This window comes from Carcharodon carcharias, chromosome 20 (assembly GCF_017639515.1).
Source record: "Carcharodon carcharias isolate sCarCar2 chromosome 20, sCarCar2.pri, whole genome shotgun sequence".
In the NCBI taxonomy this organism is placed as follows: Eukaryota; Metazoa; Chordata; class Chondrichthyes; order Lamniformes; family Lamnidae; genus Carcharodon; species Carcharodon carcharias.
The window spans coordinates 34,329,688-34,351,662 of NC_054486.1; the positions used below are offsets into that span (position 1 = coordinate 34,329,688).

The window sequence follows — 21,975 nt, forward strand, 5'->3', positions numbered from 1 at the left end:
CTATTCTAGTGCTATCTGTCTCTCCCAGTATTTTGCGCATCCTGGTACTACTCTAATATTCTCTCCTGGTTCCTACACCCCTGCTGAGTTAGTTTAAAGCCCCCCCAACAGTACTAGCAAACGCCCCGCAAGGAACTCAGCCCCGGCTCTGTTCAGGTGCAACCTGTCCAGCTTGTACAGGTGCCATCTCCCCTAGTCAGTCCCAGTGTCCCAGGGATCTGAAGCTGTTCCTTCTGCACCAGCTTTCCAGACACGCATTCATCTGCCTTATCCTCCTATTTCTGTACTCACTTGTACATGGTACTGGGAGCAATCCAGAGATTACTACTTTTGAGGTCCTGCTTGCTAATTTTCCACTAGCTCCCTAAATTCTGTCTGCTGGACCACATCCCCCTTCCTACCCAAGTCATTGGTACCAACGTGAACCATGACTTCTTGCTGTTTACCCTCCCCAGAAGAATGTCCTGCAGTTGCTCGGTGACATACTTGATCCTGGCATCAGAGAGGCAACAGATCATCCTGGAGTCACGTCTGCAACTGCAGAAATACCCATCTGTAGCCCTAATTAATGAATCCCCTATTGATCTTCCTTTCTTCTTTCTCCCCTCCTGTACAGCCAAGCTGCTCATGGTGGCACAAACATGGCTCTGACTGCACTCCTGAGGAGCAACACCCTCACCAGTATCTGAAACAGAATACTGATTAGCGAGCAGGAGCCCACAGGACCACCTGCCTGGTTCTCTTGGACTGTCCAGTGATCACACATTTCCTTTCTTCCTCCATGCTCCTAACCTGTGGTGTGACCACCTCTCTAATCATTCTATCCACGTTGCGCTCAGCCTCGTGGATGTGCCAACAACTCTAGCCGCCGCTCGAGCTCCAAAACCTGGAGCTCAAGTTTCTGCAGCTAGCAGCACTTCCTGACACATGGTCATCTAGGTACCAGTAGCGTCCATGACTTCCCACATATTACAGGATATGCATTCCACACGACTGAGCTGCCCTTGCCATGTCTTGTCTTTACTTCCATTATGTTAACTTTATTTTACTTTGGTTTACTTATATTACTTTATGTTACTGGCCCTGGCTTCCCTGGCTTCCCCTTATTCTTATCTTTTTTTATTCAAATCCAAATAGCTACTTCTTTAAAAACAATATGCCTTTCTAATTTACAGCTATTTAAAGACACTCCCTAATAGCAGTTTCTTACCAACCATGAACTTACGGTTTTCCTGTGATGTCACTGTTCAATTTTTCTTTCAACCTCAGCTCCGAAGGTGAGGTTTACACTAGGTCCATTTCTGCTCAGCTGCTCCTGTTCAAGATTTAGGAAAATTCCTACATATACCACACCTCTGCCCCGTGCACAGAATTCCCACATGAGCCTAATTCACTACACACTTGATCTCCATCTTACTCTGGTGTAGTCACCTGTCTCCTCACGTGCCATTTACTGACAGTGCAGTTTGAAAAGCCTGTCTCTTTTATAGACCCTCTGATGAATCACTAACTAGTTTAGCTTCCTGCTACAGTAATTACCACCTGAACCAAATACTTTCAGGTGATTGACATAACTGCCACTCCAGGCAGTTCTCTACTTAACAAGCTAGCCTAATTTACTTATGTCAGGCATTGATTCTTAATCTAGAGTTAAACCTGAAATGGACTTACCAGAACTTACCATGTGAGCCTAATTCACTACTCACTCGGTCTCCGTCTCACTCCGGCGTAGTAGCCTGTTGCCTCACGCTGTGATAACCAAACCCTGGTTGGGAAACTATTTAAGCCAGGGATTCAACTGTCGCGATTTCATGAATAATCTTGTATATTGGAACAAAAGGATTGCTGTGATGATCAAAGCACAGACAGTTTACTGATGTAAAGCAAAGGGGACACGAGTTGCTGTGGATTGCAAACTGATCCAAAATAAGAATACTTCTGAGATTGATTAAAACAAACATACATCATTTCCTGCAGAGGCTTCACTCTCAAGTTTGTGGAAAGTGATTCTATTCAAAATTGTGTTAAGAAGTTTTCTGACTAAAGTAAAAAGGAAGCTCAAGCAAAAAATCCCATCTCATCAGTTCAAAGACCACAGGAGAGAATTTGTAACTCAAGCACAAAAATGGCTAAACAGAATTCAGACAGCTTCTAGCATGATAAATAAAAAAGGACGATAGGTTGCTAACAATGGGAAAAGAAGAATTGCAAACATGCCTTCGGTCAAGGCCATCAGAATGCAGGAAGATATCCTTGCTAAGTATCAGATTTTCTTAAAAGGGTGGTGTCCAAAGTGTATTTCCTCTAAGGAGAGAATATGTAAGCGAAGAACGAAAGACAAAGGGCTCTTGATGGATATATATTAATAAATCTCCAATGTGATCATGGTTAGTAGACAAAAGTGGTATTTTTTAATATTGGCCCAAATCCCAAAGTTCCTTCACAGCAGAACCTGAGATTTCACCCTCTCCTTCAACAGATTTATCTCTCCCTTCTTGCACTCTACCTCCCCTCCTTGACCAACTGAATGCCCCACTTGTTCTCTTCTCTTCCACTTTGCTCTTACCTCGGCCACCAATAGTCTTCCCTGTTAAAATACAGGTTCTCTTGCTGCACTCCCTGAACACTATTTATTCCTCTTTCTTCTCCCCAGTTCTCTGAACAGGGATCTCTGTACCTCTCTCTCTCCTACTTCAACATAAAGGGCCCAATACTAACTCTGTGCAAGTGTTTGGGTTTAGAGGGCATTAAAGTCTCACCCAAGACTGCCTCATGTGTCTGTCTGTCCCTGCTTTTCTCAAGAGGGTTTCTCCTTAACCCCACATCAACACCTGCTTCTATTACTCTCTTTTTTCCATGGGGTGGGGGACTGCTGAAATAAAGTCAAAAGTTTGTTGGCCAGATATTCTGCCTCCACGCTGTTTGATTCTTCTCATTCACTTCCCATTTCATCACCCGCTCCTCCCTCATATCTTCTCTTTAGCTTTTCCTTAGCGTTTTTTTCCTATGTTTAATTTTCTCTTCCTCCATTTATTTCCCTCTCCTGCTTATTTCTACAATACTCCCCTGCCCCACCCAAATTCCTACAGTATTATCACTGCAGCAGGTGTGGAAAAAGCAGAAACAAAATGACAGGGAGCAGGCCATTGTGATTTCACTAGGATTTACTTCAGGGGGTTGTTGTTTTATGCATCAAGCTAGGAAGTAAATTAGTAAACTGGAAGGAGATGGACTTCTGCATATGCTTGGTGGGGTGACAGGAGTAGGGCCACGGGGTGGCTTGTAGGAGTTACTTGAAAAAAGATATAGTAGTTCTTGAGAACGGTATTCCTGTGGGCTACAGAGAAACTTAATTCATTGTTTACTCACTTTCCCCAAATGGAGGGGGATGTTCCCAGCTTGGGGGTTAAAGGAAAAAGAACAGGGTGAATCAGGAGTGCATGATGTTCACAGGCTCGTCAGGATGTTATCAGTAGCAAGAACAAAAACAGAAATACCTGGAAAAACTCAGCAGGTCTAACAACATCTGCGGAGAGGGATACAATTGACGTTTTGAGTCCGTATGACCCTTCATCAGAACTAAGACATATAGAAATGAGATGAAATATAAGCTGGTAGAAGGGGGTGGGACAGGAGAGCTCGATAGGGGGCCAGTGATAGGTGGAGGCCAAGAAGACGCTGCCAAAGATGCCATAGACAAAAGGACAAAGGGATGTTGACGGTGGTGATATCTAAAGGAAGTGCTAATGGGGACATTAAGGGTACCAAGCAGAACAAGCTAGGGGTAGATGGCCCTAGTGGGGGTTGGGTGGGGTGGGGGGAAGGGATCGAAATGGTCTAAAAGGTAGAGATGAAACAATAGATCGAAATAAATTAAAAATAGGAGGGAAAAGAAAAAAAATAATAGTTGTAAAGAAAAATGATAAATTATTGGAAAAAGGGGGATTGGAAAGGGGGTGAGGATGGAGGAGAGAGTTCATGATCTGAAACTGTTGAACTCAATATTAAGTCCGGAAGACTGTAAAGTGCCTAGTCGGAAGATGAGGTGCTATTCCTCCAGTGTGCATTGAGCTTCACTGGAACATTGCAGCAGACCAAGGACGGACATGTGGGCATGAGAGCAGGGCGGTGTGTTGAAATGGCAAGCGACAGGGAGGTCTGGGTCACGCTTGCGGACAGACCAAAGGCACTTTACAGTCGTCTGGACTTAATATTGAGTTCAACAATTTCAGATCATGAACTTTCTCCTCCATCGCCACCCCCTTTCCAATCCCCCTTTTTCCAATAATTAATTTGTTTTTTTACAACTATATTTTTTTGCTTTTCCCTCCTATTTTTAAATTTATTTCAATCTATTGTTTCATCTCCACCTTTTAGCCCATTTCGATCCCTTTCCCCCACCCCACCCCCGTTAGGGCCATCTGCCACTAGCCTGTCCTGCTTGCTACCCTTAATGTCCCCTTTAGCACTTCCTTTAGATAATATCACCACCATCAACACCCCTTTGTCATTTTGTCTATGACATCTTTGGCAGTCTCTTCTTGGCCTCCACCTATCATTGGCCCCCTATCGAGCTCTCTTGTCCCACCCCCTTCCACCAGCTTATATTTCATCTCATTTCTACATCTTAGTTCTGATGAAGGGTCATATGGACTCGAAACATCAACTGTATCCCTCTCCGCAGATGTTGTCAGACCTGCTGAGTTTTTCCAGGTATTTTTGTTTTAGTTCTAGATTTCCAGCATCCGCAGTATTTTGCTTTTAGCTTGTATCAGTAGCTAGTTTATGCCCAAGGGGTTGTGGGGAGCTGCTAGAATCGGTAATTTTGTGTTTTCATTAAGATTCTGTTATGTGATGACTTTTATTTTCAGGGCTTTTTCGTGGAAATGGTGACAACTTCTCAGTGATCTGTCTGGCAGTATTTTTTGCTAGAAGTTGATTATACAGAAGTTTTGCTTGGATTGAATCTTATTGTGTACATTTTTTCCAATGGAAAGTGATTGCAAAGGAATCAAATTGCAGTGGCAATGGAGATTTCTTTGCATAATAAGTGATGATTAAAAAGTAGAAAAGCAGAAAGTAAGTTATGAGGAAAATAAATTCCACTGGTTAGGCATGATGGCAGGGACAGACCATATAAGTACTATAATTAATATATACATATATATATATAAAATATTTGTGCAGATTCATGTGCACTCAAACAAGTAGTTTACCTCGTGTATCATAATGCTGAAATCGTACACTGCATTTCCTTGTGTTTCTTCCACCTGCAGAGGAAAAACATTATACTAGCCATTTCCTTCTAAAAATGCTTTGGCTTTGGTTACACCATAAAATATTATGTTGAATCCAAAATGAGCAGCTTACCATAAAACTTCATTACTAGCTAGTTTTAATTATGCAGAAGGCCTGTAGTTCCTCTAATTTTCTCACCTTACCCGCCTGAAGATAACATTTCATGAGTGGTCCTGGTTCCCTTCCCCTGCACCTCACCCAGATGTCTAATATTTGTGTATGATCCTAAACATAAAGACCTGGATTTTCATCCTCGAGACAAGTAGTGGGAGTCAACAAAATTTCCAGCTAAGCCTGCCTGTCTATCTCAGGAGAAAGTGCCTGCAAAAGTAGAATCCTCATTGCCGGGGAGGGGGGAGGGGAGAGGGGAGAGGTGCGAGGGCAGCTGAAGTTGGGCCAGCCGACTTGGAAAGAAATTTGGAGCCAGACACAGGGGCTATGAGGGGATACGGGCTGTTTAAAAGGCCCACCTCGGTACTGTGGGACTGTCCCAGTTAAAATAAAAACACAAAGGCCGCCCAGCCCTCACCCATCACACCACCCCCCACCGTCTCCTAACACTCCCCATGCCCCCTCCATGCCATCTCATGCCCCCCACCCACTCATGCCCCCATGCCAAGCTATGGCACTTCCATGCCTATTGTTCTAGACAATATATAGTGGGTCAATGAGCCCTGTAGAGACAGTAGGATGTGTCAAATAAAAACTTTTTAAAAGTGATTCATTCATAACTTTCTGGTTTGTTTAAAAAAAGTTATTTCACTACAAGCTAATAAAAGTGTCAATCAACCAGACCCTTCAAAGTATCAATAACAAAAACCAGTCCCCTTGAAACCACTCAACTGGGGATCAGGTGTTTAGTACTCTAATGGTTGTCTGGGCTCTTAACCAAGCATACATAATGAGGCTTGACTGAAAGCCCAGACATCCATTAAGCTTAATGAAACAGCTTTGCCCCAGAAAAAACATTGTTGGACAACTCAGGCTCTCTGACCTCTGCTGTCAATTTCACAATGACTGTTCACAAAACCTTAAGTGGTTTCAATGAAAGTGGTTTGTGCTTCTGATCCTTCAAAGAGTCTGAATATTAATTACTTCATAAAATGGTCTTTGAAAGTAGACTCCCTAATGCTCTAACAAGAAAACCAATGCTAAAACAAACTTCCATTCCACAAGTATAAAATTCAATGTATGTGTAACGTTTTCATTAAATACCACAAGTCCATGATTTTATTCACTGCACACAAGATAGCAGCACTGCAACTGAAATAGAGTCCAGCAGCCATTTTGCTTAAAAGGGTCAACAAAGCAGTGACTAAAATTTTACACGTGTAATAGAATTTTAAAAATATTGACACAGAAAATTTAGTTGATCATATACTGAAATTGTGCTACTATTGTGGTTTGTTTGAAGGAAGAAGTTAAATTTCTATAAGAAATATTAGGTAGGAATTTGCCTCAGATAGTAGTACATGGGTGGGCAGTATGAGACCGGTCGCCTATTATAAACAGCGCCTGATATCCAGTTCCATTTCCATCAATGGAATTAAATATCAGCTGTTAAATATAACTAGCGGCTAACCTCATACCTCCCTAGTTGTGCCACCACCCAGGACAACTAGAGTTTAATAACTTCCCTGCTTTTGTACTCAATTCGTCTATTTATGAAGCCCAAGATCCCACGTGCTTTACTAGTTACAGAGATGAGAGTGGCCGAAGCCAAAAATGTCAAAATTTTTTGTGACAAGGAATCATGTAATTATGGAATCTCTTGTGATCTGTAGTGAAATGCAAATGCTTCTAGCCCACTTCATATGGGTGGCATTATAAGACTCCAAGTGGATAGAAACATTAATTTTTCCTTTGTTTACCTTCTTTTACCATCAAGACTGCACCTCAGCATTTCGGCTTTCAATGCAGTTAGTGCATGTAATACTGGATGAAGTCTATACTAACAACAGAACATGACCTTGCAGGATTATGTACATGTGAAGTGAAGCAAAGGACGATTGCAGTGATTTGCAAACTATTTTCCAATGTGACCCAATTTTAACACACCACCACCATCTTCTCAAGGGCAATTATGGATGGGCAACAAACCTTACCAGCAATACCTACATCCCATGAATGAATATATATTAAAAAATAACTCTTGAAAATTAACATGACCCCAGATGCCAGCAAAAACAAAATGACAAGACTGTTCACTTTTATAGATCTACATACATCTTATAAATATGAACTTTTGTGTTTTTAAAGTACTTTGTAAAAATGTTACTTTATGTAGTCATGTAGGCTTCAGCCAAGCTCTCCATATTCCATGGTGACAGAAGACCATGAGAGTGAAGTCCTCTCCCCCCTCATCTCCACACAAACACTGAAATCAGTTTACCTCCCTCCACCACACACCCTCACACCCCGTTCCCAATCTGCCTCCCGCCCACAAAATCAGCAGCCTCTCTTCCCTGCACACCCATTCCCACTCACTCAGCAGCCCCTCTTCCCAAACCTTTTCACCCTCACTCACTCATGCACTTGCTCCCCACTCAGTAATTCACTCATGCCCTCCCTCCCCATTCAAACTTCCATTCACTCAGCTGTTACCTCCATCTCCACCCAGACCCACTCACTCATCCCCTCCTCCTCCTCTCCCCACCCGGATTTGTTCACCTTGCCTGGACTCGGCTTCTCAACGATGCCACTGCCCTTCAGTGAACCGCTGCTGCTGCTCCTCAACCGGCGTCACTACAGGGGATTTGCACTGCCAGAGAAAGGTGAGCTGCTTCCCTGGTGACTTATGTAAATCCCAGTCTTATTTAATAGGGTTCTCAGTCCACCCACCAATGCCAAACCCAGACCATGAGGCCCTCTTTCTAATTCGACAGTGAAAATCGCGTTATCAGCCTCGCTCCTCTGATGAGTGCAGCTATCTTCCAGACTGCTCCTGTTACATGGTTCAGGCTGGTCACCAATTTGCAGGCTGGGGAACGCAGCCTCTTTCATTGCTAGGCTCTTGGGCGGAGCTGGGATCCCAAGTAGGCCAAGCCAATGTTGCATCCAGTCCAATGTGGAAGGACAGCCAGATTTGGGATTTTGGGTGTATTTATGGAGCAGAGTTGAGAACAAACACCCTTTCCCTCCCTCACATCATTAATTGCAATGCCGACCACAGCCCCCCCCCTGCCCCAATCCCACCACAGTCTGCATGGCCAACTCTGAGCTATGATTGTGCTACACACTGATACAGCACTCAAAATAACTCATTGTTGACTTAATGCAGTTTCACTAAAGCAAAAGGGGACCAAATTAGTATCCTCCAGTTCCCCAGGTGTGGGTCAAACTGCGGACACGGACAGCGGCCAAATTGACAGACTGTGTCCTTAAACAATTTTCTCACTGATTCCACTAGCACTTCTTAGAGTTCCCCAAGAACCATAAACTAAACCTGAATGACAATTCCCCCTGGCCTGCTCCGACCTGGTTACTGGCAAGACTCCCTCCTCTTCTTTCATTTTCCGCTTCTTCTCCTTGGTCTCCTGGAGGACGTCGATAAGAGATTGGTGACAGTGCAGCTGAAAGCCTCTAGAGGACCGGCCACAATAAATATTCCAGCTCCTCCAATCACAAGTTTCCTCCTGCCCACTCTCGCTGCTGCTCCAATCACAGATTCTGTCTCTGAAAGAGCAGCAAGAGTGGAAGGGAAGGAACCTATGATTGGAGGAGCTGGACCAGTCTGTGTGGGAGAGATAAAATCTGTGGTTGGAGGAGCATCTTTGTCCCTGTCGCACTATCTGTTCCTCCAGTCACAACTCTGCAATCAGTTCCCACCCTGTCTGACTGACAAAGTTGTGAATTCTTTTGAAGCTCAGTACCAGCCCCATAGGTCGGAACATATTTTTAAAATGGAGGATTTCTGAAATGCAAATGTCAGAAATCCACCATTTCTCATCCCTGTAATTACTCTCTCAATATGTCCTACCACTTTCAAAGATTTATGCACATGCACCCTCAGTCTCTCTGTCCCTGTAAACCTTTTCAAACTGTGCTATTAAGTCTACGTTGCCTCTCCCTATCTCTTCTCACACTTTTCTGTATTAAATTCCATTTGCCACTTGTCTGCTCATCCTGCTAGTCTACCCATGCTCTGTTGCAGTTGATTAATACCACCCTCACTGTTTGCTACTCCTCCAAGCTTGGGATCTTCCACAAATTTTGAAAGTTTACCCTGTATTCCAATATCCAGGTCATTCATATAAACCAAAAAAAGTAGTGGTCTGAGCACTGGCCCTTGGGGAACACCACTGTCCACAATCCTCCAGTCTGAAAAATAACGAGTTACCATAACTCACCGGTTCCTGTCCTTAAGCTATTTTTTAAAATTCAAGTTGACACGGATCCCCTTATCCCATGAGCCTCAACTTCGTTAACCAGCCTTTTATGTGGTACTTTGTGAAATGCTTTCTTAAAATTCATACAGGCAATATCCATTGCATTCCCTTCAACAACTTTCTGTTACTTCATCAAAATTAGATTAGTCAAACATAATCTGCCTTGCTGGCTCACCTTAATTAACTCAAACCTCTCCCAATGCCTGATGATTTTTTTTCCCTGATTATTGTTTCTAAAATTTACTGACCAGCCTGCAGTTACTAGGAATGTCCTTAGTTTTCTTGAGTAAAGGTGTCACATTTGCCACTCTCCGAACCTCTGGCACCTTCTCCATATCTAGGGAAGATTGGAAAATTATGGTAATCTTTTCTGCTATCTCCTGCTCAACTTCCTTAGCCCTAATGCCCCAAGAATCTGAAGTCCTCCCTCCTACACCAAGTGTCAAACCACTCACTGATCCTTCCTATCTAGCTAGCATGCAGCACTTTGAGGTCCTACTTTTTAAACCTTCTCCCTAGTTCCTGAAAATCTGACCACAGGACCTCAAATACCTAGCCTCTCTATTGGTACTGACATGACCAAGTTACTCACTTCTCCCTGCAGAGTATTCTGCAATCTCTCCATGATGTCCTTCGCCCTGGCACCAGGAAGACAACACATGTGGGGCTCACGATGATGGTTACAGAAATGCTTTTCTGCCCTCCAACTATGTAATCTTCTAAAATGACTGCATTTCTATTATTTGCTGTTGCTTCCTGTGCAGTTCATTGCCCTTTGTCCCCACGGACTGAACTGCGCTTCTTCAAGGTATCCTCACTCCCAGCAGTCTCCAACGCTAAGTACTGATTTGAGCAAGGTACACACCCTGGAGACTTTTGCACTTTCTGCCTCTTTCTACTCTTCCAGATGGCCACTGATCTACTATCCTGAATTCTTACTGCCTGTGGGGTGACCACCACTGGAACATACGATCCAGGAAACTCATTTTCCGACACTCCACAGTGACTACAGTTGGTCCTGAAGCTCGGGTATCCTGCACTTGAGCTGAAGCAGCTGGAGACACTTCCAACGCATGTGGTTCCCCAAGACACAAGTGTCCTGAAGTTTCCACATGACATAGGAACTGTAAACAACAGGTCTTACAAGCCCATCCATGATCCAAAATAAAACCCACTATACCTCCTTTATTCATCTAGTTTGTACCTTGTTCAAACTATTAATTCTAATTAATGCTTCTAGACCTGCCCTGTGCTTAAACTCTTAATTGACACTTTTATACTCACCCCAATTGAATTTTTTAAATTTCCAAGCTCCTAATTTGAATGAATCCACTAGAGAGAGAAAGACACTCACAAAGCAGTCGCTTACCTGCTTCCCTGTGATATCATACTTTGATTCTTTTTTCAAGTAGGGTTGGGCTGCCCTGAACCCAAGCTCTTTTATCCTTCCGCTGAGCTCACTGTGTTCCTATGCTCAGTGATATTCTGCTGCCACTCTTACCCTCCCACTAGGTCTCACTGTGCTCTTGCTCTTGAAGCTGCTCTGCTGCCATTCTTTCATCTCCCTACTGGTCTCACTGTGCACTGACAGGTGTTTAAACTGCAGATTGTCTCTTACAGCTACTTTAGCTCCCTCTGGCAAATGTTTAGCAGAGAACTTTGTAAGAACCTGCCTTTGTTGGAACAGATTGTTGAAAGGGAGGCATCATGGATGTTTTTGACACTACGTTAGATGAGGAAGGCAATCACCATCCATAACAGTGATGATGAGTTGCGGTGCACAGAGCAGAGGTACATAATGGAGAGGAGACAAACGGTGGCGGGGGGCCGGGGGGTGGGGGGGGGGGGGGGGGGGGGGGGGGGGGGGGGGGGGGGGGGGGGGGGGTCAAGGTTGCAGGAGGCACTACCTAGATAAGAAGTTCACCTTCCTCAACTTGTCTGAAGGTGAGTGCTTAAAGAGGCCGATTGTCATGACAGGTAGTTGGAGATATATGTAGCCTCTTTCAAGAAGAGCTGCTCCCTGCTAGACTTGGTAGCCATGTTATGTCTATCATCATCAAAGCCATCATCGCACTCAATTTCTTTGCCTCTGTTTCCTTCCAATGTCCCACTGACGACAAGTCAAGGGTCTTGGTCAGCTGTCCATAAATGTCAATGGCAGGTCACAGATGGGTTGCTAACTTATGCCAATCTCCCAGCAGCAACAGACAGAACAAGAACATTCTCACATTTGTCTCTCTAACCGACTTCCCACAGTTATCCCAGGGCCACAGCACTCAATATTAACTTCAAGATGTGTTAGTAGGGGGAAGGCCCTGGTATTGTTAGAGAAACCTGGAAGTGATTTCAGCATCACAAAAACAGAAAATGCTGGAAAAATCAGCAGGTCTGACAGCACCTGTGGACAGAGAAGCAAAGTTAAGGTTTCAAGCCCGTATGACCATATGAGGGTCATACGGACTCGAAATGTTAACTTTGCTTCTCTGTCCACAGGTGCTGTCAGACCTGCTGAGTTTTTCCAGCATTTTCTGTTTTTGTTTCAGATTTCCAGCATCTGCAGTATTTTGCTTTTATTTTAGTGATTTCAGTGTGCTCGTCTGTGACATTTTAACATAGCCACCTCACTATAATTTTACTTCTGGGTCTGGCATGACCTGCACGGCACGATCTCAATTCCAGTATTTAAAAGGCCAATCCAAAGGAATTGGGAGGAACTGGGATTTGGCACAGGGATAGTAACTTCAGAAATATTGACTCAAGAATGGTCAAAACCTGCACCCTGCTTTAATGACACCTCTCTTGATATACCACTGGAGCCAGTGAGGAATCAGAGTTATTCTTCCCTAGCAAAGGGAGGAAGAAATCTTCTTGCTACCACAAAGCAAGATGGCTGGAGGTGGTCCAGGTGGTTCAACAGCAGGAACACTGCACCACATTCATGGACTCAAAGTGCTTTGCTAACCTAAAGGGGAGTGCAGCTGCACATTTACCTATGTTGTGTTTTGTGCATCATTCTGCCTTGTCAATTCTACTCCATTACACCACTCCTCACATCCACATACCTTGTGGTGGCAGAGCACACCCATCCTTCTATTCCTCTGGACTTCCTCACATGCCCATCCACCTGCCACTCACCCTTATCCTTATGCAACTCATGTCTATCTTTGCTAGTCACCATTACCAAATTCACTGCATTCATCAAGTGAACATACCATAATAGTCAATCCTAAGTCTGTTCTTTCCCCTATTGCAGGAGAAGGGAGTGCAAAATTCAAGGGAGGAGAGAACTGCAGGTGGGGTTCCCCATAGATCCACAGCTGACAGCTGCAAAAGAGGAAGTTCTGCAGATCAGGTGTGTCTTGACTTCCCTGGCTATCGAAGGTGAAGGCAACCCAGTTATTTATTTTTTCACTGGATGCAGGTGTCACTGGCAAGGCCAGCATTTATTGCCCATCTGTAATTGCCCTGGAGAAGATGGTGATGAGCCACATTGAGCTGCTGCAGTTAGTTACATAATGAAAATATAAACCACCTACATGTCATACAACACACAGTCACGTTGATTTGACTTCAGCAGCAAAAGAAATATGATTTTCAGAATGCTAAGTTGCAACATTCTTACCTTGTCAGTCCTAATTCATATCTTTTCTCTCCACTAGGACCTTCACGCGCAGCAGCCATCAGTGGACCTCATGGACAACTAATCCTTGGGTGATCTCATTCCTTCTGACGACACACCATCATGGGACTTGTACTTAGCATGCATCAGCACAAATCCTTGTTCTCTGGTGGTCAACTGTCTGTCAGTAAGACAGACAGTTGGGTTTTACCTAATGCTTCACAAGTGAGCTGGGGCAAATAGTGGTAGCAAGGATAACTGTACAGAGTCCATGACAGAGAGCAAAGCCCACTTCAAGCTTTGCTCAGATGATCACAGGGGACCATCGATGAAAAGGATAATTATTGAGGGACAGCAGAAAACATGCAACATACTGACAGGCCTTCCACCCAAATTGTTCATAACTGTACAGAGAATGGAGGAACCCACTTCTAGCATGAGTTAGGTGATGCCGCAGGGTAAAACGTGGCTAGTGATCCATAGAACATCAACTGTGCCAATCAAATTATTTTAAACAGGCCCTGACCATAGCCATGCAGACTCTGGATGCCAACATGTCTGCCACCTTAAAAAGGATGAGACACCTTAGCATTAACCTTTACAATTCAGAACTGATCTGTACCAAGTTGCTTGCCTGACATATTCATACTCACCATATCACCTTAGAGTCAATGTCTCAGACTTTTCCATCACCATCCTTGGGTATGTCTTGTCCCACCAGCAGGACAGATCCACCAGAGGTGGTGGCACAGTATACAGTCAGGAGGGAATGGCCCTGGGAACCCTCAACATTGACTCTGGACCCCATGAAGTCTCATGGCATCAGGTGAAGACCTCCTGCTGATTAAATAAATCTGCCACCCTCCTTCAGTTGATGAATCAGTATTCTTCCAAGCTGAATACCACCAGGAAGAAGCAATGAAGCCAGCAAGGTCTGGGTGAGGGACTTCAGTGGCCATTAAGAGTGGCTGAGCAGCACCACTACCGACCAAGCTGGCTGAGACCTGAAGAACATAGTTGCCAGACTTGGCCTGCGGCAGGTGGTCAAAGAATCAATGGGCGGGACAAACCTACTTGACTACGTCCTCACCAATCTACCTGCTCCAGATGCATCAATCCAAAATGGCATTTGTAGGACCGACCAACGCACTGTCCTTATTGAGGCAAAATCCTGTCTTCACACTGAGAACACTCTCCAGCATATTACACAACATTACCAACGGGCTAAACTGGATAGAAGTAGAATAGATCTAGCAGCTCAAAACTCATCAAGTATCTTCAGCTGAGGAGAATAAAGAAGAGGAAGAGGAGATGGAGGAAGATGATAATGGGGCATCCATCTCTAAACCAGCCACTTACATTACTATCTGGGTTACCCTCACAGTCAGAAGATTCAGTTAACTATTCCTACGGAAAAAAAGACATATGAAAGCCACCACAGGATCATCCTTAGCAATTCACCATCCCTCAACCACGCAGACGTTTATTGCATATCTGTCCAATTGGTCATGTCCTAACAGTCATTGTGAAACAAATGAAAGAATGAGTTGGAACTCAGGGTGCATAAGGAGCAAGACTTGGAAGTGGTTCCATTCAATAAATTTTACATAGTGCTATAAAAAAAGGAAATTTAAAAATAACATTTTGTCAAATGTCCATATGCGTATATTTGTCACTTACAATGACTTTAATTTAAACTTCCTATCACTTCTATGTGAGGCATCCTGTAGCAGAAGTAGAGGCAAGCTGTTCAGATACCTGCCCTGATTGTGGAGGTGCTTTTGGCCTACAACCTCTGGGTTTGAGAGCTCCTAGTGCCTATGCTAAAGATTGCTCCACTTGTAACTTCACAAGGGCAGACTTGATCATCGAGAGACAAGGCAGCAGGTTATTCTGTGGCTGATGGGAGGACAATGGGTGGGAGGTGAGCACACTGAGTGAGGTTTCCACTTTCATGTCCCCTTTCACTGTCATCCTTAGCATGGACCAGTACCACATCAGTGCAATCACTCTGAAGCAGACCAACTTGAAGTTCAGTGACGCTTTGCAAATTAATAGACAAGGTATCTGCCGTCTGATTTAAATCAATAGACATTTTGTCATCCAAATTCTGTATGGCCTCGGTCATAGCTTGTAAGGACTCATTTGTGAGCCATACCAGAAGCTCCACGGAGATGAGTACACTCTCCATGGCAGATGTTCAGCCCCAGTGCAGAAGATTTCAAGTTGGACTCCTCCATCCTCTCCACTATTGTGGATACGTGGCACGTCTGTCAGTCCCTCGTAAAGTTGCTGATGCACATCTCGTATTCTCCTTCTCACAGATGGTTCCTGGGGTTCAGCATCTGTGTCCAGCTGAGCAGAGCTTAGAGATTTACAAGCCCCTCCAATTTGGACTTCTCCACTGCCATCCTTACTACCAGTATTTGCTCATGATCACCCTGAAGTCCTGTATCTATAACTGCCCCCAACCATAAACCCTCCAAGCTATCTGCATGTCTCTAATTCTGGCCTCAACTAGAATTCTATTGAAGAGAATGCTGACAAAATTTCTGTAGATGCAGAGGTTGAGAGAATAGATGGGGTGAAAAATTGATAGACTGGATGCACTAGAAATATTAGCTATGCTTAGAGTGGATAAGTTGCCTAGTCCAGATGGCTTGCATTCCAGGCTGTTACAGGAAGTGGAAGTGAAGATAGCAGAGGGGCTTGCTACAATCTGCCCTAGATACAGGATGGCAGGTGCCAGAAGATTGGAAAGTGGGAAACGTGACATCATTGTTCAAGAAAGGATGGTAAGAACATTCCTCATAACTATAGTTTAATGTCAGTAAGGACTAAAGTTTTAGAAACAATAATCAGGGAAAACAATTAACAGGCACTTAGAGAGGTTTGAGTTAATTAAGGAGATCCAGCATGCATTTATCTTCATGGGTCTCCTGGGTGATTCCAGGGTGTCCTCCTCTGCAGCTGGACTGTAACGTGGTTGGAGGCCTTTAATCCTCTTCCTTAACACCTCCCCACTATCCTACTCATTGCATTTCTCTTTTGTTAAATGGGTGAAAAAACAGTCTAGAAAGCAAGAGAAGGTCAAGTATTTATCTGATGCATACAACACATTTGATAAGTGTGGCTATGACAGACACCCATAACACTGAATAAGGATTAAAATGAGTGCTCGCAGTGAATACATAAATGGAGAGGTGTGGTAATGCAGAGAAATTGAAAGATGGGTGCTGCTGAAACTTAAGTTGATGTGAGTGGTGATAATGCAGGAGCATGCTTGGCAGCAGAGAGGGACGGTTTACACCATAAAATGCAGTTACATCAGTAAATGTACTCAATTTTCTTGAAATGATTAGGTCAATAAACCACTTCTTGCACTGCATCCAAGATCAGGGCACAATTCACTTACTGTTTACCTCCTCAGTCACATCCAACCACGCCTTCTTGGGGACAGCCGTTGGTTTCTACCTTCCATTGTTGGGAAAAAGTCATGTCCCTCCTGCTGGTGACTACACCCAGCAGTAATTCCAGGGAAGAATCATTAAACCTGAATGCTGTCGTTGCTCTTTGTGAATCAATCCTAAACACCTTCTGGTTCCTGAAATTCCATTTCTACACTGCCATTAAGTAGTGGACTTTATATCATATCACGCAGGCGTACATCACATCCAGTGGCTGTGCAGCTTGAAGAGGTGAAATCCAGAAGTCAAAATTTCTTGCCTCAATCAACCAGAAATGGGATAACCTGACCCACTGACTTTACTTGCAGGGTTTGTCTATGCAACCCTGCTTCCACCATTCAAATTTTCATCAGGGTGTAGGGCAGGGGACAGGTAGCTTGTTTACTATTGGAGCAGGCATAAGTTCTGTTTCCCTACATCATGCATCTATATATTTTTTAACATGTAGAATAACGCACTTTCCCTTTCATCCCAGTGAAAAATTGCCATAACCTATGTTTAACAGCTCCAAAGACTTACTCAGGATTGAGAATTCACAGCAGGAAACCCAAGCTGTAAATATATATCCAATCATTTTTTACCACAGGATATTGATTCCACCAAGCTACTCTAGATATTAATATTCTTAAATATCATAGTTCATCAAAGCCGCTTCACTAGAAAGCCCCAGAGCTCATTGATAGAAGAATTCAGTAGCATATGAATTTCAATGAATCTGAAATATCATCACCCTTGATGCATACATTACAATGTTCATTACTGGTTAATTCAGGCAAGCCATCAATATTTCCTACAATTTTTAAATCAGTACATACCACACAATTTTAGATGCTGACCTTTTTTTTTATGAAAGCCAAGCTCATTTTCCACTGCAAAATCTTCTCGAAACCTGTTGAAAAGAAAAAGCTCTTAATAAATGGAAATGCAATGCTTGAAAATTTCATTCCACACTTAGAACACTCTGGGATGATGTCATCTAATTTTAGAACCTAGCTGGAAAAATACCTCATTGTACAGATCGTTCTTGTGTATTGATGAGATCATATAGCAATAAGTCCACAGGCTTCAAAGCAATGTAATTTCAGCATGACTTTTAATGGTCATGAGCACTTACTTCATTTTATAAAGATTGTAATATATATTCAAATTATAATGGGTGCTAGGAGAAGATGAAGACTGCAATTTAATATCAAGGTTTAGGTGGCTTTAATAAAGGTATTGAAGGACATGAACCACAAATGTAAATTTACAAGGAAAGAAACTGGCCTCTGCAGCACCCATTCTTGGACATCATGAGGCTCCTAAAGTTTCCAAAAGGGTGTTCATGTCTTATGTGTGCAACCTTATTGGTAACCTCATAAATAAGGCCCGAGCCATTTGCTCACCATACAAGCTTGATGATGATAAAGGATGCCATCAAAGCCATCCTGCAGGACAATGGCTATCCTAATCAGATCATCACTCGTTTTATATCGCGCAACTCAGGAATGGGTCTAAGGCCACCACTTTCTGTCCTTAAAAGTGCCCACTCTACCTCAGGTTACCCTGAAAGGGTAAGTTGTCTCACGCTATTACTATGCAGTAGCAACACAAGTAGCATTCTCCACTTACAGGATGCCGCTGTCAAGCCAAAAAAATGTTTTTGCCTATCACACAATGTAGTGCATGAATCTCAGTGCTGGTGCGATACCATGTATATAGGCCATACGTCCCAATGATTGGCAGATTGTATCAATTAGCACGTCCCTTCAGCTGTCCCCAACAGGCAAAGTACCGACTGTACACAACCAGCCCTTGCTTGCAAAACTCAAAAAAAATGTCTAACATTAGATGTGATTCTGCGATTGGACAACAATTGCTAAACAATCCTGATTGCACTAAGAATTACACTGAAAATCAATTTAAGTTGGTCGGGCTTGCAGTGTGGCTCACTTATGCATGCTGGAAGCCAAATACATTCACACACAAGGCCCTGTCCTTGGCAGACAAAAGGAACATGTCCACATATTGCACCTTTTTCAATAAAAGAGAAGATTAGGAAACAGTCATTCCCAGGTTCGTTCCCCAGGGCAATGCCTTGACCAGAGTCAACTTGCCCAGTTTGAATCTGAACAAATTTGGGCAGTTAATTATTCCAAGCTGCATTCTCCATGGCAATGCTTCCACCAATCAGAGTCCACTTGCCAGCCAATCAGCCCTCTCTTCTCATGCAGTATGGAATTGCTATTCCTCCGTTACGGCTGGAAAATTCTCGTGAGCTATCCTGATGAGTGCAAGATGAAAATCCTTGATAGCATGTGTCCTTTTTTCAGCAATTCTCAAGTTCTGCCATCTACTTGAGTCAAAAGGGATTCCTCTCCTTCAACATACAAGTGATGTGAGACCATGGGCAGCACGTTATGCAGGCTCTGACTGGTATCCACTGGCTATAGTCACGATGCATTCATTCTGCAGTAGCCCTCTGTGCTAGTTATATTTCAACCGGCACGGCAAAACAAAGGATGAACACTGGGCGACAAGGCTATGTACTGGTGAAATGGTTTACGACTTCAGTCAGCAACCTACATATATAGCGAGAGCCATCTTTACCACTAAAAATCTAATAGAGCAAATTGAAACATTGGCCATCAGATGGTTCCACAAGTATGCCGCTCGAGGTAACCATCCATTCCAAGCTGAAGAGGATGGCCTCATCTGCGCAAACCCCTGTACCAAGCTGGCAGCAGATTCCTCCATGTTTGACAGTGAATGTAGGTTTTCTGGCAGGTTTCCCAATGCACCAAGCATTTGGATGTTCACCAGCCTTCTTATCTAGCCTGGCCCATCGAAGCCATTATCGGAGCCCTCTACAGCAGAACTAGTACGCAACCTCACCCTCTGGTGAACAGGAAACTGCGTTATCCTTACCCACTACCCTGGCTGAGTTGCACTTGTGCCCAGTGTGTCATCATGTGCATATTCCGCCTCTATCCTATAAAATACATACAGTGTCAGTATCTGAGCTTATGGTTGCAACAGTATAAAAAAGTGGCAGTGAATCTTGATCTCCACTATCTGCTTGCTCTTCTTTTACTACATGTGCATGCTGAGGTTCATGGGTCTCAAATGAAAAGCAGACAAGGGTAGGTTGTGGGGAGGGGAGAGGAGAAATTAACAAATGTTGATTGTACAATCTGCAACTCTTAAGTCAAAAGACATTGTGGGATAAGGGAGAAGTGGATGTGAAAAGGATTTTCACATGTGAATAGGTATTTTATAGCGTGGTGTACAATTCAACTTGGCATTTAAGATGAACCAGTGTTTCAGTGCCAAAGATCATGTTTAGGCCTATGCTCAGTGTACGTCGAACCCCCTTTTCTGCTAAGAAATGCTATACTTGCATTAGGAGTCAGTCTCAATTTTTCATCTCAAAGATGCATGTATTAATCATCTAAGTTAGCGCAGGGGATCAAACAGACAATACAGGCCACGTTGCCAAGTAAATGCGCGAATTTTAAGACATGCCCACACAGAACAATGTGCGTGGAGAATGACAAATAGAAATGGGGTCTCTGGCAAAAAGAAGGAAGTACGAAGTTGGTTTCAAGCCGAAAATTGTAACATTTGTTAACTCATCAAATAACTATGCTGCAGTGAGGGAATTCAGCATTCGTGAAAAACTGGTGTGAGATAATGAAAGGAGGAATCCATCCTGAAGAAGGTGCCCAAGACCACGCACGCCATGAGAACAGGGAACAGCCACTGGCCTGATCTTGGAGAGGTATCAGAATGGGTCTTAGAAAATCAGAGTGGTTACATCGTAACCAGAAATGCAATGCGCATTAAGTGGGCCAAATTGAACCCCAAGTCCAGCAAAGATTGCAAGCCAACAGCTAGTTGGTGTAGCTGCTTTATGGAACAAAAATATCTAGAGTTGTGGCAGAAGATCAAGATTGCTCAGAGACTACCAAAAGAACTAAGTGCTAAAATTATCAGTTTCCAGCGATTCATCATCAGACAAAGGCAAAAACACAAGGACTCATTATGCTACATTAGCAACATGGGTAAAATGCCTACGAATTTTGATATGCCCAGCAGCCAAACTGTGGAGTGGAAAGGTTTGAAACAGTTCCAGTGAAAACACAAGATGAGAACAAAAGATTTATGATGCTACTAGCTTGCATGGCCCACGGAACAAATTAAAGTCTATGGTAATTTTCAAATGTAACACCATGCCGAAAATCATTCCTTGCACGAGTTTTTTTACATGTCCATGATAACAGTTAGATGGACGAGGATAGAGTATGCATGGAATAGGTGGCCAATGCATAGAATGCAGCTTATTAGTGTTCAGATCCCATATTACCGATGAGATCACAAGGCACTCAAGAAGAAATAGTTCCCAAATTGCTGTTTTAAATCTAAAGTCTAAAGGGGTCTAAAGTCCATAATTCAACCTTTGGATATGTGCCTCAACAAACCTTTCAAGGATCATGTTCGCGCAGAATGGAACAGGGTATGGTTGATGGAGAAAAAACTCTCTCAAAGAGAGAAAATATACCTGCTGCCCTGCTTGATATTCTGTGTGATTTGACAAAATCATGGGATACTATTACTGCACAAACTGTCATTAGGTTGTTCAAAAATGCAGAATAGCCAATTCAACTGATGGCGAGCAAGATGATTTGTCGTGGAGGAATGATTCTGAAACCGAAAGCACCAAATCTGATGCAGATTGGGATCTTGATGATGATGATGCCATAGCCAAAGTGACTCAATGAATTTGATTAACTCTTTGCATTGGGATACTAAAGACACTTACAATGGCAAAATTATGAGATTGCAACAGATTTAATTAAGCCAGAGCTGATACGAGTAGCAACCCTTTTAACACTGCTGGGGAGAGACTGCTACAAATTGCATTCCACTCTAAATCTATCCAATAAACAGAAAAAACAGACTGCAGAAATTGTGAAAGCCTTGAAAGCATGTTTTGAACCCCAAGTGAACATAGCTACACAATTTAAGAACTATGTATGCAATGCGTGGGCAATGACTGACAGAAATAACCAATGGTTTGTTACTGCATTAGGATAATTGTGGTATAGTGGGTAACTTGGGTAACTCACTTACACATAATGGTGCATGAAAATTTGTCTTTTATTCGTTAGGAAAAAGGGGAGTTTGGATTTTGAAATGCAATTATTACTACATGTCCTATTTG

General features: G+C 43.3%; 1 protein-coding gene across 16 annotated transcripts in view; it reads right to left on the minus strand.

Moving 5' to 3' along the window:
- Nucleotides 1–21,975, minus strand: part of LOC121292797 (coiled-coil domain-containing protein 9-like) — a 272,485-nt gene that overhangs the window by 107,202 nt on the left and 143,308 nt on the right. For 14 of the 16 annotated variants that reach the window (XM_041215198.1, XM_041215205.1, XM_041215202.1 and 11 more), the window contains 2 exons: nucleotides 17,609–17,661; nucleotides 5,217–5,270 (listed from right to left, as the gene is read on the minus strand). In XM_041215198.1, coding sequence (XP_041071132.1) covers nucleotides 5,217–5,270; nucleotides 17,609–17,661 — 107 coding nt within the window. The remainder of the gene's footprint in view (nucleotides 1–5,216; nucleotides 5,271–17,608; nucleotides 17,662–21,975) is intronic. The other 2 variants (XM_041215200.1, XM_041215192.1) reach the window with 1 other exon arrangement.